At 49.8% G+C, this 12,153-nt stretch overlaps 2 protein-coding genes across 3 annotated transcripts in view; one reads left to right on the forward strand and one right to left on the reverse strand.

The window, feature by feature from the left end:
* Positions 1 to 3,350: 3,350 nt before the first annotated feature.
* Positions 3,351 to 11,761, reverse strand: Dbi (diazepam binding inhibitor, acyl-CoA binding protein). The gene is made up of 4 exons (XM_052200560.1): positions 11,645 to 11,761; positions 10,572 to 10,689; positions 7,306 to 7,368; positions 3,351 to 3,595 (listed from the first exon to the last, which is right to left on the reverse strand). The coding sequence occupies exons 1-4, from the start codon at positions 11,651 to 11,653 to the stop codon at positions 3,522 to 3,524; spliced, it is 264 nt and encodes an 87-aa protein (XP_052056520.1). The 5' UTR covers positions 11,654 to 11,761; the 3' UTR covers positions 3,351 to 3,521.
* A 91-nt stretch (positions 11,762 to 11,852) lies between these two features.
* Positions 11,853 to 12,153, forward strand: part of C12H2orf76 (chromosome 12 C2orf76 homolog) — a 75,621-nt gene continuing 75,320 nt past the window's right edge. For both annotated transcript variants that reach the window (XM_052200558.1, XM_052200559.1), the window contains exon 1: positions 11,853 to 11,920. The gene's annotated coding sequence lies outside the window, so the exon portion shown is untranslated. The remainder of the gene's footprint in view (positions 11,921 to 12,153) is intronic.

Genomic DNA, 12,153 nt, shown 5'->3' on the forward strand with positions numbered 1-12,153 from the left:
GGAGAGGGACATTTTAACCTTTACTTAGGGGGTATTTCCCCCTTAATTTTCTGCCTGCCTCTCCCCATCTCTCCATGCTAAACTTACCGTCTACTGTCGAGATATTGTGGATTTCTTTTTTTTTTTTTTTTGAGATGGAGTACTATGGAGGAGGTGTCTCTGCAAACATCACGGCCAGTGGTGTCCACCCAAGAGAGGTTAGAAGGAAATTTGGTTCAACAGGACTCTGTGGTCAGTGTTGGTTCAAACCTCCTTAAGAGTCGAATTCCAGATCATTTATTTTTAAGCACAGTGCAATTTGGAAAAATGTTTTCTGGTGATAATTAACTCAATCCCATGTCTACAAAGCTTAAGACACGAACCAACTACGTCACAACACCTTTTTTTCCTTTTCTTTTTTTTTTTTTTCTTTTTGATTTGTTTTTTTTTGAGACAGGGTTTCTCTGTGTAGCCCTGGCTGTCCTGGAACTCACTCTGTAGATCAGGCTGGCCTCGAACTCAGAAATCCGCCTGCCTCTGCCTCCGAGAGTGCTGGGATTACAGGCATGCGCCACCTTCCCACCTTCGCCCGGCTGTCACAACACTTTTAAGAGACTAGTAACCTCCCATAAAGATAGGTTACTCTTCCATAAAGATTAAGGAATCTGGGCGGTGGTGTCACACACCTTTAATCTCAGCACTTGGGAGGCAGAGACAGGAGGATTTCTGAGTTTGAGGCCAGCCTGGTCTACAGAGTGGATTCCAGGACAGTCTGGGCTACACAGAGAAACCCTGTCTCAGAAAAAGAAACAAAACAAAAAACAGAAAACAAAAAAAAGAGAAAAAAACAAAAGACAAAAACAAACAAAAAAAGGTTAAGGTAGCAGGCTCCAGGTAAACAATGCTCATGATAAGGTCTTCTGGAGGATTGTATTATAGATGGGGGTGGATGTGTGGGCTTAAGATAAGGGTCTAGTGGAGCCAATGAGACAGGATGGTTAAAATACACAGGGTTGTATCTTCAAAGGGAAAGGTCTACTCTGGTTCCTACCCATAAGGCTGGGAGCTGAGGGGGTTAGTAGCTTGGTGAGCTCTGTGCAGTCTGTATGGTCAGGCCTTACTGTGAAAACAAGACCCCTGTGCCTTCTACAGACAGGGCCTTGTCCAGGCTGATCTCCTATTTGAACCTCCTATGTTAGTCTCCAGGCAACTGGGACCCCGGGCATGCATTGCCCCGCCTGAGTCTTGGTGCACCCCCTTTCTGGGAGTGTTTCAAAACTGATTTACTTTTGGAATAGCCACTAACAGAGCAAGCAAATGGTTGAGTTGAGTGGTCTTGACAGCCTCTGTGGAATGAGCTAGGTAGGGCAGAACAAGACAGTAGATGCCCTGCCTCGGACTGCCATTTCATTACCAGCCCGGGAAAACCAAACTTCCTCATACACCACCCTGTCACAGCCTCTGGGTGCATGTAATCTTGGCCACTTGCTGTGTTAAAGCAAAACCCAACTAACTCAGATGGTGTATGTGTGTGTGCACGCGTATGCGTGTTGGCCAGAGAACAGCTTTAAATGTCATTTTAAAAAAAAGAGTTATTTTTATGTGTATGAGTGTTTTTATCTGTCTGTACCATATTCATGCTTGGTGACCATAGAAGCCAGAAGAGTGTGTGGGATCCAAAATGGAGTTAGAGGCAGTTAGCCATCCTGGGTCCTCTGCAGGAACAGCAAGTGTTCTTAATTGCTGAGCCACCTCCCTTGTCCACCTTATTTAAAAGACAGGCTCTCACTGGCCTAAAACTCACCAGGTAGGCTAGGCTGGTTCCTAGAGAGCCCCAGGGATCTGCCTGCTTCTGTCTCTGGTGCCAGGATTATAAATGCGTGCTGATACGCCCAGCTTGTTAAGGGCTCTGGGGACAGATCTCAGGCCCCACAGACAGTGCCATCTCCTCAGCACGCAGATGGCACCTCTACAGCCACTTCTTTGGGTTCGCATTGCCTAGAACAGAATTACACATGTTCAAGCCGGTTCTTTCCTGTTCTGCGGTGCAGAGGGTGCCAGACCCCAGGACGAAGCCTCCTTCCCACCCTTCCTCAGGCTTTGGCTTTGGAGACAGCATCAGAGCGGCATTTAAAAGCTGCTTTGATTGTTTATTTACCAGCCCGGGTGAGCAGCTCTCAGACCTCACTGTTGTTCTGGGGTGAGGCAGAATTGTGTCTGTGGACCTGGGCTCTGGAGGAGGATTGTCTGGAGAGCTACTTGCCCTTGGAGATTTCCTGAGTTCTTTCAGCCTCAATGTTGTTGTCACCCATGAAATGGGAAAAGCACTACAGTATGTTCCAGGCTGCAGCAGGGACCCGCCTGGAGCATGCACTTGCCTGCTGTTTCTTTTCTTTTGAACAGCAATCCTGGTGCAGTCCAGCCACACTCTTCTGTGGCCTTCCCAAGCCCTGCTCTCCCTCGTCCTGCCGAGGAAGCCCTCAGCTCACTGGTGACCAGTTTCTCTGCCTGCACTGGGGCTCAGCTTCGAAAGGCGCCCTGGGAGAGCTCAGCCCAGGACGCTCTGCTCCTAAGGATGTCGCACTCATGCTCTGCTGCTCTGGATCCAGGCAATGCTCAAACGCTGTTAACCCTGCCTTCCTTAGAACCTGACGGTGGCCCCGAGATGGGGCTCTTACAGCATCTCACCTCATCTGAGGCAGATGGAAGCAGGAGGAAGGAAGGCTACTCCTACAACCCAGCCCCTCACCTCGGCTGCGCCCACACCCGGGATGAGTGTGACCACTCCCTCGAATCCCACCCAGTAAAGAGGGTTGAAACATTCGAAGGACGCATCTTCATTGATTTTAACTTTTATGACACAGGGTCTCGTGTAGTCCAGGTTAGTCTTAAATTTGCTCTGTCACCAGGAGATGGCCTGAATCTACCTCCTGGGTGCTGGGATCACAACTGTGCACTAGCAGCAGGCCTGATTCCCCCCCCCCCACCCCTACCCAGTGTTAGGGAATTGAACCCATGGGTCTGTGCATGCAGGGCAGGCACTCTACCAAACTGAGCCACACCCCAAGCCCCAAAGCACATCATTAGAAGGAAGCAGAGATGAGAGATTAGAGGACGGGAAGTTATTTCAAGAACCTCGAGGATGGGCTGGTGAGATGGCTCAGTGGTTAAAAAAAAACCACCTGATAACCAGAGTTCGGGCCTTAGGACCTACATGGTAGGGGAGGAAACCTGCAAGTTGTCCTCTGATCTCCACGTGTTTGATTGCACTCATACCCACTTGTACACACATAAAACACATTTAAAGGTAATAAAAATTACACACACACACACACACACACACGAACCCAGACAATAGAGTAGCCGAGGCATAGAGTAACAAATGTACTTTTAATTGATCTCAGGTAAAAACTACACGGGAAGAAGGAGCGGGGGATAACTCTGGCCCTAGTGCATCAGAGCCCTATGATCTACATTAGAAAAAGAACAAGGCATTATGTCCTCACAGGTCACACATGTGGCTGGCCACCAAATCTGGCCGTTTATATCCCGTATTTCTTCTTCAGCTCTTCTACCTTCTCCACGTAGGTCTTCATGGCACTTTCCTTGGAAGTCCCTGGAAGGAATTGGCAGGAAGACACATCAGGGAGGCTGTGTACTAGAAAGACATGGTGCTGGCCAGGGTGCCCAGCCTTTGCTTTTGAAAAACCTGTGTGTGCAGTGGATGCAGTATATGTGTCTGGGTGTTTGCCAGCAAGTGTGCATGTGTGTGCGAGGTAGGGGTCAGAGTTACATGTCAAGTATGCACATGTGTGCGAGGTAGAGGTCAGAGTTACATGTCAAGTGTGCACATGTGTGCAATGTAGAGGTCAGTTACATGTCAAGTGTGCACATGTGTGTGATATAGAGGTCAGAGTTACATGTCAAGTGTGCCCGTGTGTGCAATGTAGAGGTCAGAGTTACATGTCAAGTGTGCACGTGTGTGCAATGTAGAGGTCAGAGTTACATGTCAAGTGTGCACATGTGTGCGATATAGAGGTCAGAGTTACATGTCAAGTGCATATGTGTATGCAATGTAGAGGTCAGCGATACATGTCAAATATGCACATGGGTGCAATGTCAGAGTTACATGTCATGTGTCTTCTAGTCTCCCTCTCTACTTAGTATTTGCTAATTTATTAATCAACATGGTGGTTTGAATAGGTATGGCTCCCACAGCCTCATGTGTTTGAATGTTTGGCCCATAGGGAGTGGCACTATTAAGAGGTGTGGCCTTCCCAGAGACTGCTCTACCTGGGGATTCATCCTATAAACAGTCACCAAACCCTGACACTATTATGCATACCGAAAGGAGCCTGTTATGGTTGTCTCCGGAGGGGCCCTGCAGAGCCTTACAGATACAGAGGCAGATGCTGGCAGCCAACCATTGGACTGGGCGTGGGGTCCCCAATGGAGAAGTTGGAGGGTGGTCCAGAGGAGCTGAAGGAGTTTACAGACCCATGAGAAGAACAACGATGTCGGCCACCCAGATGCCCCAGGACTCCCAGGGACTAAACCATCAATCAAGAGGTACACATGGTTCCAGCCAAAAATGCGGCAGAGGAATGCTTTGTTGGGCATCAGTGGGAGGAAAGGTCCTTGGTTCTGTGAAGGCTCAATAGAGGCCCCAGCAAAGGGAAATCGAGAGGGGAGAGGTGGGAGTAGGTCAGGTGGAGGGGCATATACTTGGAGGCAGGGGGTGGGGGGAGGGATTGGGAGTTTTTGGGGAGGGGGGAAACTGGGAAAGGTTTTAGCATTTGAAATGTAAATGAAGAATATAATCAATAAAATTTTTTTGGGGGGGAAAGGAGGTGTGGCCTTGTTGGAGGAAGTGTGTCCTGTGGGGGCAGGCTTCAAGGTCTCCTATGTTCAAGCTATGTCTAGTGTGACACTCAGTCTCCTTCTGCTGCCTGTGGATCAAGATGCAGAACTCTCATGTCCTGTAGCACTGACCACAAGCTGCCATGCTTCCTGACATGATGATAATGGACTGAACCTCTGAAACTGTGAGCCAGCCCCAATTGAATGTTGTCTTTGTAAGAGTTGCCTTGCTTATGGTGTCTCTAAACGGCAACAGAACCCTAAGACAATTAGTATGTACATGTACCCAATGCATGCAGGTACCTGTGGAAGTGTGTCCGGATCTCTTAGATCTGGAGTTACAGGGAGTTGTGAGCCACTTGTAAGTTCTGGGAACCAAATCCAAATCCTCTGTAAGAGCCATACGTGCCCCTAATCCATTAACTATCTCTCCAACCTCACATTAACTATTTAAAAAATGATGTATGTATTTTGCAAGGGGTGGTGGTCGTGGTGGTGATCTGAGTGAGAATGGTTTAAATGCTTGGTCTCCAGTCAATGGAACTGTTTGAGGAGGATCAGAAGCTGTGGCCTTATCGGAGGAGGCAGGCCGCTGGGGGTGGGGTTTAAAGTTTGAAAAGCCAATGTCAGGCTCAGTCTCTACTGCCTTGGACCAGCATATAAAGGTCTCAGCTTACTGTTTTACCATCCTGTCTGTCTGCTTTCTGCCATGATAATCATGGACTACCCTCTAAAACTGTGAGCAAGCAGCGTTGCCTTGGTCATGGTGTCTCTTCACAGCAACACAACAGTAACGAAGACAGGAGGAAGGGGGCATATGCATACAACAGCAAGGGTAGACGGCAGAAGGCAACTTGAGGGAACCGATCCCCATGTGGGCTCTGGGATCCAGCTCAAGTTGTTGGCTTTGGTGGCAAGCACCTGTCCCCACTGAGCCATCTCACCAGACCCTCCATTTTATTTTATGAGACAGGATTTCTCACTGAACCTGGAGCTCATGGATTGGCCAGTGAGCTTAGAGGATCAATCTGCTTGTCTCTGCCCCTTCCAGGTTACAGATGCCTGCTGCTGTGCCTGACTCTTTACATAGGCACTGGGGATCTGAACTCGGGTCCTTGTGCTTGCATGACAGGCACCTTGCTGACTGAGCAATCTCCCTAGCCCCAGATATCTAAGCTTTTGACACTGCAGCATTATGTCTGTCTGCTTTCTCCCATGATAATCATGAACTAACCCTCTATACTTGTCCATGTGCTGGGCCACAGGTGGCTACACCTGCTGTCATCCCAGTTAAATAGTTGGAGGTTGTTTCCTACATGTCTAGGAAAGCTCAGGGATGGCCTGAGGACGAGACTCAAGCCACTCCAGGGTCCGCTTTACCATGCTAAGCTCCTGCATGAAAGTAGGGCAGGAGACAGCGTGGGCCTCAGCCTTCTAGACGAGCAGGCAAGTGTCCCTGCACTGATTTTTCTGGTGCTAATAAGCTCATGTTTGACTTTAGCCTATGGACTGTTTGTTTTGGACTTCTTATCTCCCACAGCTGTATTGTTGGCTGTGAGAAAGCTAAGCCAGACGCCCTCTCCCCAGAGAAGTCGCAAGAAGAGCTGAGGACTGTGCAAAACGTAGCTGGTTCTTGGAGAGGAATGAAGCAAATCTTTGTCCCCTTGCTGTGGCACAAGGGACCATGCATACAAACTCGGTTCCTAGAGTCCCCTAGGGAAACGAGAAGTCCTCAGGGACTGAGAGCTCATTGTGAGGCACTCGCTGCCCAGGGGCCTGAGAATGGTGTGGAAAAGAAACAGCCAGACTTGCATGATCCCCTAGCAGTGCATTTTAGTGTGCTGGGGCCCTTCCTGAGTTCATGCCTTTCTCCCTTGTGAGAGGACAGAAGGCTTATTCAGCAACTGGCTAGCAAGCGCACGGAAGCTGCCAACGGCCTTGGTGCCAGCTTTTGGGGCTTGCAGCCATTGGGAGCACGTGATCTAGTGGATCCTGGACACTTCTTGGATGATTGTGCTTTAGCAAATAATAGTCCCATTCACTGCCTGCATTACCTCATCGCCCTTTCTCATGAGCCCTTCTGGCTGAAAGGGAACTGGGGAAGGCCACTCGGCTAAGGGGTCACTGCCTGGCCTTGTTGGGGAGATAGAGGTGCGGACAGAACTCTCCTAACTCTGGACACAGCCAAAGACCATGGTAACAATATCGCTCCCCAGTCTGTTTCTCAGTGGCCTGATCTCCAGGCTCTTTCCCTCCAGACAACTCCTATGCCCAGAAACAGAGCTCTTAGAAAAGGCATCGGCAACATTCGGAGGGAAAAGAAAGGGTATGACCTAGTTTTCTCTGTGTGAGGCTGAGCTGGGCCGGCTTCCCAGATGCGTCTCCTGACCTTTGCCCTCCCCTCCCGCAGGGAGTCTTCAGTGCCCTGCCACGCACAGGAGGGGGTGCTCACAATGGGTTTGTTACCTTTCAGCTTGTTCCATGCGTCCCACTTGGCTTTGCCCTTGAGGTCCAACAGCCCCGGCCGATCTGCAGCAAGGGATGAGCAGACGCCATTAGGTTTGCTGCAAGTTCTGATGGAGAACTTTCAACTATTCCCATGAAAGCCAAAAATTTGTTATTGTTGTTGTTTGTTTTTCAAAACATGGTTTTTCTACATAGCCTAGGCTGTCCTGGAACTCACTCTGTAGACCAGGCTGGCCTTGAATTCGCAGAGCTCCACCTGCCTCTGCCTCCTGAGTGCTGGGGTTTTAAAGGAATGCACCACTACTCCTTGGTATCAAGACTTTTTATAACATTATTTGTATTGATTATTATCATGAACCCTAACTACACTTCCAAGTCCTTCCAGTTTTCCCCCTTCTAACATCCCCGTGGGGAAAAAAAAACCTGAAAAAAGAAAATCAAAAACCCAAACAAATCAAGTCTAATGTGCGTTGCCCGGATACTCCCTGGAGCGTGGTCAAACTCCCAGTGGCCGGCCCCTTAAAGAAAGCCGACTCCTCCCCCTCCCACCCCAGTCAGAAGCCATCAATCGTGAGGAGCTAAGCTCCAGCATTCTTATCACAGTTTTAAAGAACTCCTAGTATCTCACACAGTGGGTTCTATTGTAAGAAACCCAGATGTGCTTATAGCAACCCAAATGTAAATCTGAGAGAAGACAGGATAAAAAAAAATAAATGTCCTAGGTTTTTTTTGAACTGTGAAGTTAAAGGTTTAAAACCCAATGTTTTACTTTGAAAAACAAAAACCCCACTCTTCCCGGAGCTGGGGTGAAGCTTCCCTAGCAGAAGCCTCCCTAGCACGTCCGGCCCCAGAGAGCTACAACATGTGTGAATAGGGAATGGCAAAGCACCGCACACCTGCAATCCCAGCACTTCAGGAAGTCAAGGCAGGAGGATCAGGAATTCAATGTCATCATGGCTACCCAGTAGGCTTGAGGCCATCCCAGGCTATGCGAGGATCTGTCTCAAAAAATCAAATATAATACAATAAAAGAAAACAGGCAGGAATGGTGTTCACACCCATGATGCCAGCCCTACTAAAGGTCACAGGGGCAGGAGGAGGGAAAGCCCATGGCGTGGCCTACAGAGAGCTTGAAGCCAGAATGAGTGAGTGGCTTAGTGAGACTGTTTCAAAATTAGAAAGATATTAAGTAATAAAAGGGCCAGGGAGGTGGCTGCGTTGGTGGAGCACTGGCCTAGCGTGCCCCAACCCTGGGTCCTAGCCCCAGAACCAGATCAACCGGGCATGGTAATTAAGATCTGTACGGTAGAAAGAGGAGGGTCAGAAATTCAATGTGATTTTTGGTTATATAGTGAATCTGGGTCAGCCTCAGCTACATGAGACTCTGACTTAAACAAAATAGAGAGTGTGGGAGGGGAGACTTAAAAACCCTCAAAACCAAACCAAACCTCGACTTTAATCAAAATAAATAAATAAACATCTATTTGTGTGGTTCAGAATCCAAAAATTCTGAAGAAAAAAAAAAAAGGCTGGAGAGAGGGCCCAGCACTTAAGAGCACGGGCCGCTCTCCCAGACGGCCTAGGTTCGATTCCCAGCACCCACGTAGCAGCTCTCAACTGTAACTCCAGTTCCAGGGGATCTGAGAACTCTCACACAGATAGACACGCAGTCAATATGCCAATGCACATAAAATTAAAACAACAGCAACAAATCTAAAAAACAACTCTGGACTCCTGGCCGACTTTTAGGGGTTTTGTCTGAGGGCCACACCGCCCTTCCACCACTCTTCCTTGGGGACAATTTCATTGCTAGGAGCAGAAGCTGCAGAGTAGACAGCTTGGGACACTGAGTCTGAGAAAAAAAGGTTGCAGGAACCCCACAGGAAGACCGTGCCTGCAAAGGAACCCTCAGAACCCCAGAGGAAGACTCCCTGACAGTCTGTTCTCCCTAGATGGAAATATACATTTGCCAACATTCAGTTAATTAATTTGTGTACTGGGGTGCACATGTGTGCACACCACTGTGCAGGTGTGGAAGCCAGAGGGCAACTTTTGAGAGTCAATTCTCTCCTTTCACCAAGTGGGTCCTTTAGATAGCCATGCATGACAGCAGGAGCCTTTACCTGCTAGCCATTTCACTGCTCCCTGCAGCATCTAATTCAGAAGCCATTTGCCCCCAGTGGCCACTGAGCCCTTGAAACACAGCTCACGTAACTACAGACTGGGCTTTTGGCATTACTTAGGTTTAGCTATTTTCAGCTAAAACCATGTAGCCACTTGTGGCTAATCTCTGTTGTACTGAATCAGTACAGCCAAAAAAAAAAAAAAAAAAAAAACAAAAACAAAAAAACAAACAAAAAAACAAAACAAAACCTCAGTTCCCTGCCTCCCTGATTCCTTCCCACTGTGTCTCTTTCCTGGATGTTTTTAAGCCCTCAAATCTCTGACCTGCTTGGCTGGCCACTCCAGTGGAATTGGAGGCCATGCTTGGTGGGTGGCTGAGGCCCACATTTCCTTCTATGGGTCATGAGTCCTTTCGAGAACACACTGTACTGCTATCTCAGTATACAGCCAAGGCAGAAGAAAAGACAGTATCACAGACCAAGGTAATCAATAGCATAGTTTCAACATCTATACTAAGGGGCTGGAGAGACGGTCAGCCAACAAAGTATGAGGGTCTGAGTTTGACTCCTAGGACTCATGTGGGAGGGAAAATAAAATATAAGGCCACACAGCAGCCTGTGCTTATAACCCAGTGCTGGAGGGGCAGAGACAGGCTGGCCCACCAACCTTGACTATTTGCCAAAAAAGCAAAGTCTGCCCAAGATTTTTGGACAGGGAGAAAAGTCACCTGGATAGGGCAGGCTTGGGCCAGCAGCACTTCTGGCTTGTTCCCGGGGTACCAGCCATGTCCCTGCTCATCTATTAGGCTTGGGGAGGCTGCCAAGCTCTCTGTGAGAAGAGCTTAGCATCTGACGGAAACAGGAGGCTCAAGAAAAGGACTGCTGCGCAACAGAGCTGAGAGTAAGCTTCCCCTCTGGAGCCTCCGCTTCCTTCACGGAGGGCGCTGAGATGATCAGTAAAGTCCTTCTAAAGCTACACTGAATCCACTACGAGTTGAAGGAGAAGGTCTTGGCAGGTGACCAGCTTAAAGTCTAGATAGCAATGTTCTGTTATCACGTCCTCGGGCAGTTTGGAGAGCGAAGTTCTCACAACCCTGGGTGGCCGAGCCAACTTGGCCCGCTCTGCTGAGAAGCTGGCCATACCTGTATTTACATCGCCCACAGTCGCTTGTTTGAAGTGACTGTAGATGAACAGCATCTCTTCATCAGTTGGCTGGGTCTTGAGGCGCTTCACCTCCTCAGCAGCTTTGTCAAAGTCAGCCTATGAGGGAGAGGGATGCAGGATGCTTCCTGAGTGGGAGAGTCCAGGGATGGATGGGAAAGTGGAGAGCAGCACTCCTTCCCAACCCCCTCTTCTTGTTAAGATTCCCTAAAGGCCCACCTGTCCACTCAAACAGTTACAGCGCAGTGTGTCAAGGGCTGGGAATAGACTTGGCTCACAGTGGAAGTACACGCCCTTGAAAATTTTCGTGCCCAACTAACTGCCTTGGCCACCACTGGCCCAGATCCAACCATTGCTGGGGTTTCAGCAGAGCCTGACCTATGATCAGCGGAGATTGACTGGGCAGTAAGGGGAAAACGTGGCGTGATCAAAACAGCCGATTAGGGTTCAGGACGCGAATGCGATGGAATCCAGGGTCGGGAGCCAGCTGGTCCCTTCCTACTGGGGCCTGGAGCTCTGCGTTGACCTCTGTCCCAGTGCCCAGATTAGGGAGAGGCAAGTGGGAGGAGCCAGAGATCGCCCTACAGGGCTCAGTCCTAGATAGTGGTCGCCACTGGAGGGAAGAAAGGCTCCTGGGGACCACCTCACCTACTCAGATCTCTTTTGTGCAGGGGCATGCCAAGCACAAGACTAAATACCTTCCCGGACCTCCAGGCTCTTCAGTTAGGGCCTCCGTGAGTGCCCCTCTATTCCATTAGGTTCTTCCCAGTGTGGGACTCAATCTTCCCTGCCCTTCCTTCCCCCTTACACCCCATCTTTCTTTCGAGGGAAACAGTTCCTGTTTCCTCCAGGAGTCCAGGCCGCCCTCAACTCTCTAGCAGTTCCGGCGTGGGTGGCAGTTTCAGAAATCTGCAAAGGAAAAAGTTCCGCTCCCCAGTCTATGAGCTGGGCTCAGATCCCAGAACAGCTGCGGGGTATCAGAGGAAAGAGACCCCGCGGGATGATGCTCGCAAACCCACTGCATGTTCGCAGCCCGGCGGGGCACGCGCAGTACCTGAGACATACTGGTGAGGTGACCTGGACGCCGAAAGCGCGGGAGCAAGCTCAGAAGAGGCAGCAGCAATCAAGTTCCAGGGCGGGCCGGCTAGCGCCTTTAAAAGCACAGCCCCCACGTTCCAACAGAGCTCGGGCGAGCGGCCGCAGCCAATCAGAAGCCGGATCTGCTTTCGGGGCGTGTCCATCCTAGGCGGAGAGCTCCATCCCTTCCCCGACTCAAGAGGGAGCTTATTGCGCACGCGCGGGGAGGAGCCGCGGGGCACGTTGGGAGCAGGTGGGACGCCTTTCAGGTTTTTTTTTCCCCTTGGGGGAAGGGACGGACGGGACGCTTGGTCTGGGCGGTTGGGCAGGACCTGGCAGGAGCTGAGAACGCGTGAAATGGGGTGCTGCGGGAGGAGAGTAGAAGTCAGTAAGATTCTTTCCCTTTAAATCTCATGCCGATTGGAAAGAGGCCGGAAGTTGCATCGCTGGTTGAAGTAACTTCTCCGCCTGGGAAAAGGGACGTGC

The sequence above is a fragment of the Apodemus sylvaticus genome, chromosome 12, assembly GCF_947179515.1.
Source record: "Apodemus sylvaticus chromosome 12, mApoSyl1.1, whole genome shotgun sequence".
NCBI classification, from domain to species: Eukaryota; Metazoa; Chordata; class Mammalia; order Rodentia; family Muridae; genus Apodemus; species Apodemus sylvaticus.

Excerpts from the sequence above, each read along its gene's own strand:
- Dbi (XM_052200560.1), bottom strand. Across the intron at positions 7,369-10,571 it reads TGTGGGCGATGTAAATACAG|ATCGGCCGGGGCTGTTGGAC; the intron begins GTATGGCCAGCT and ends CCCTTGCTGCAG. Across the intron at positions 3,596-7,305 it reads CGCATGGAACAAGCTGAAAG|GGACTTCCAAGGAAAGTGCC; the intron begins GTAACAAACCCA and ends AATTCCTTCCAG.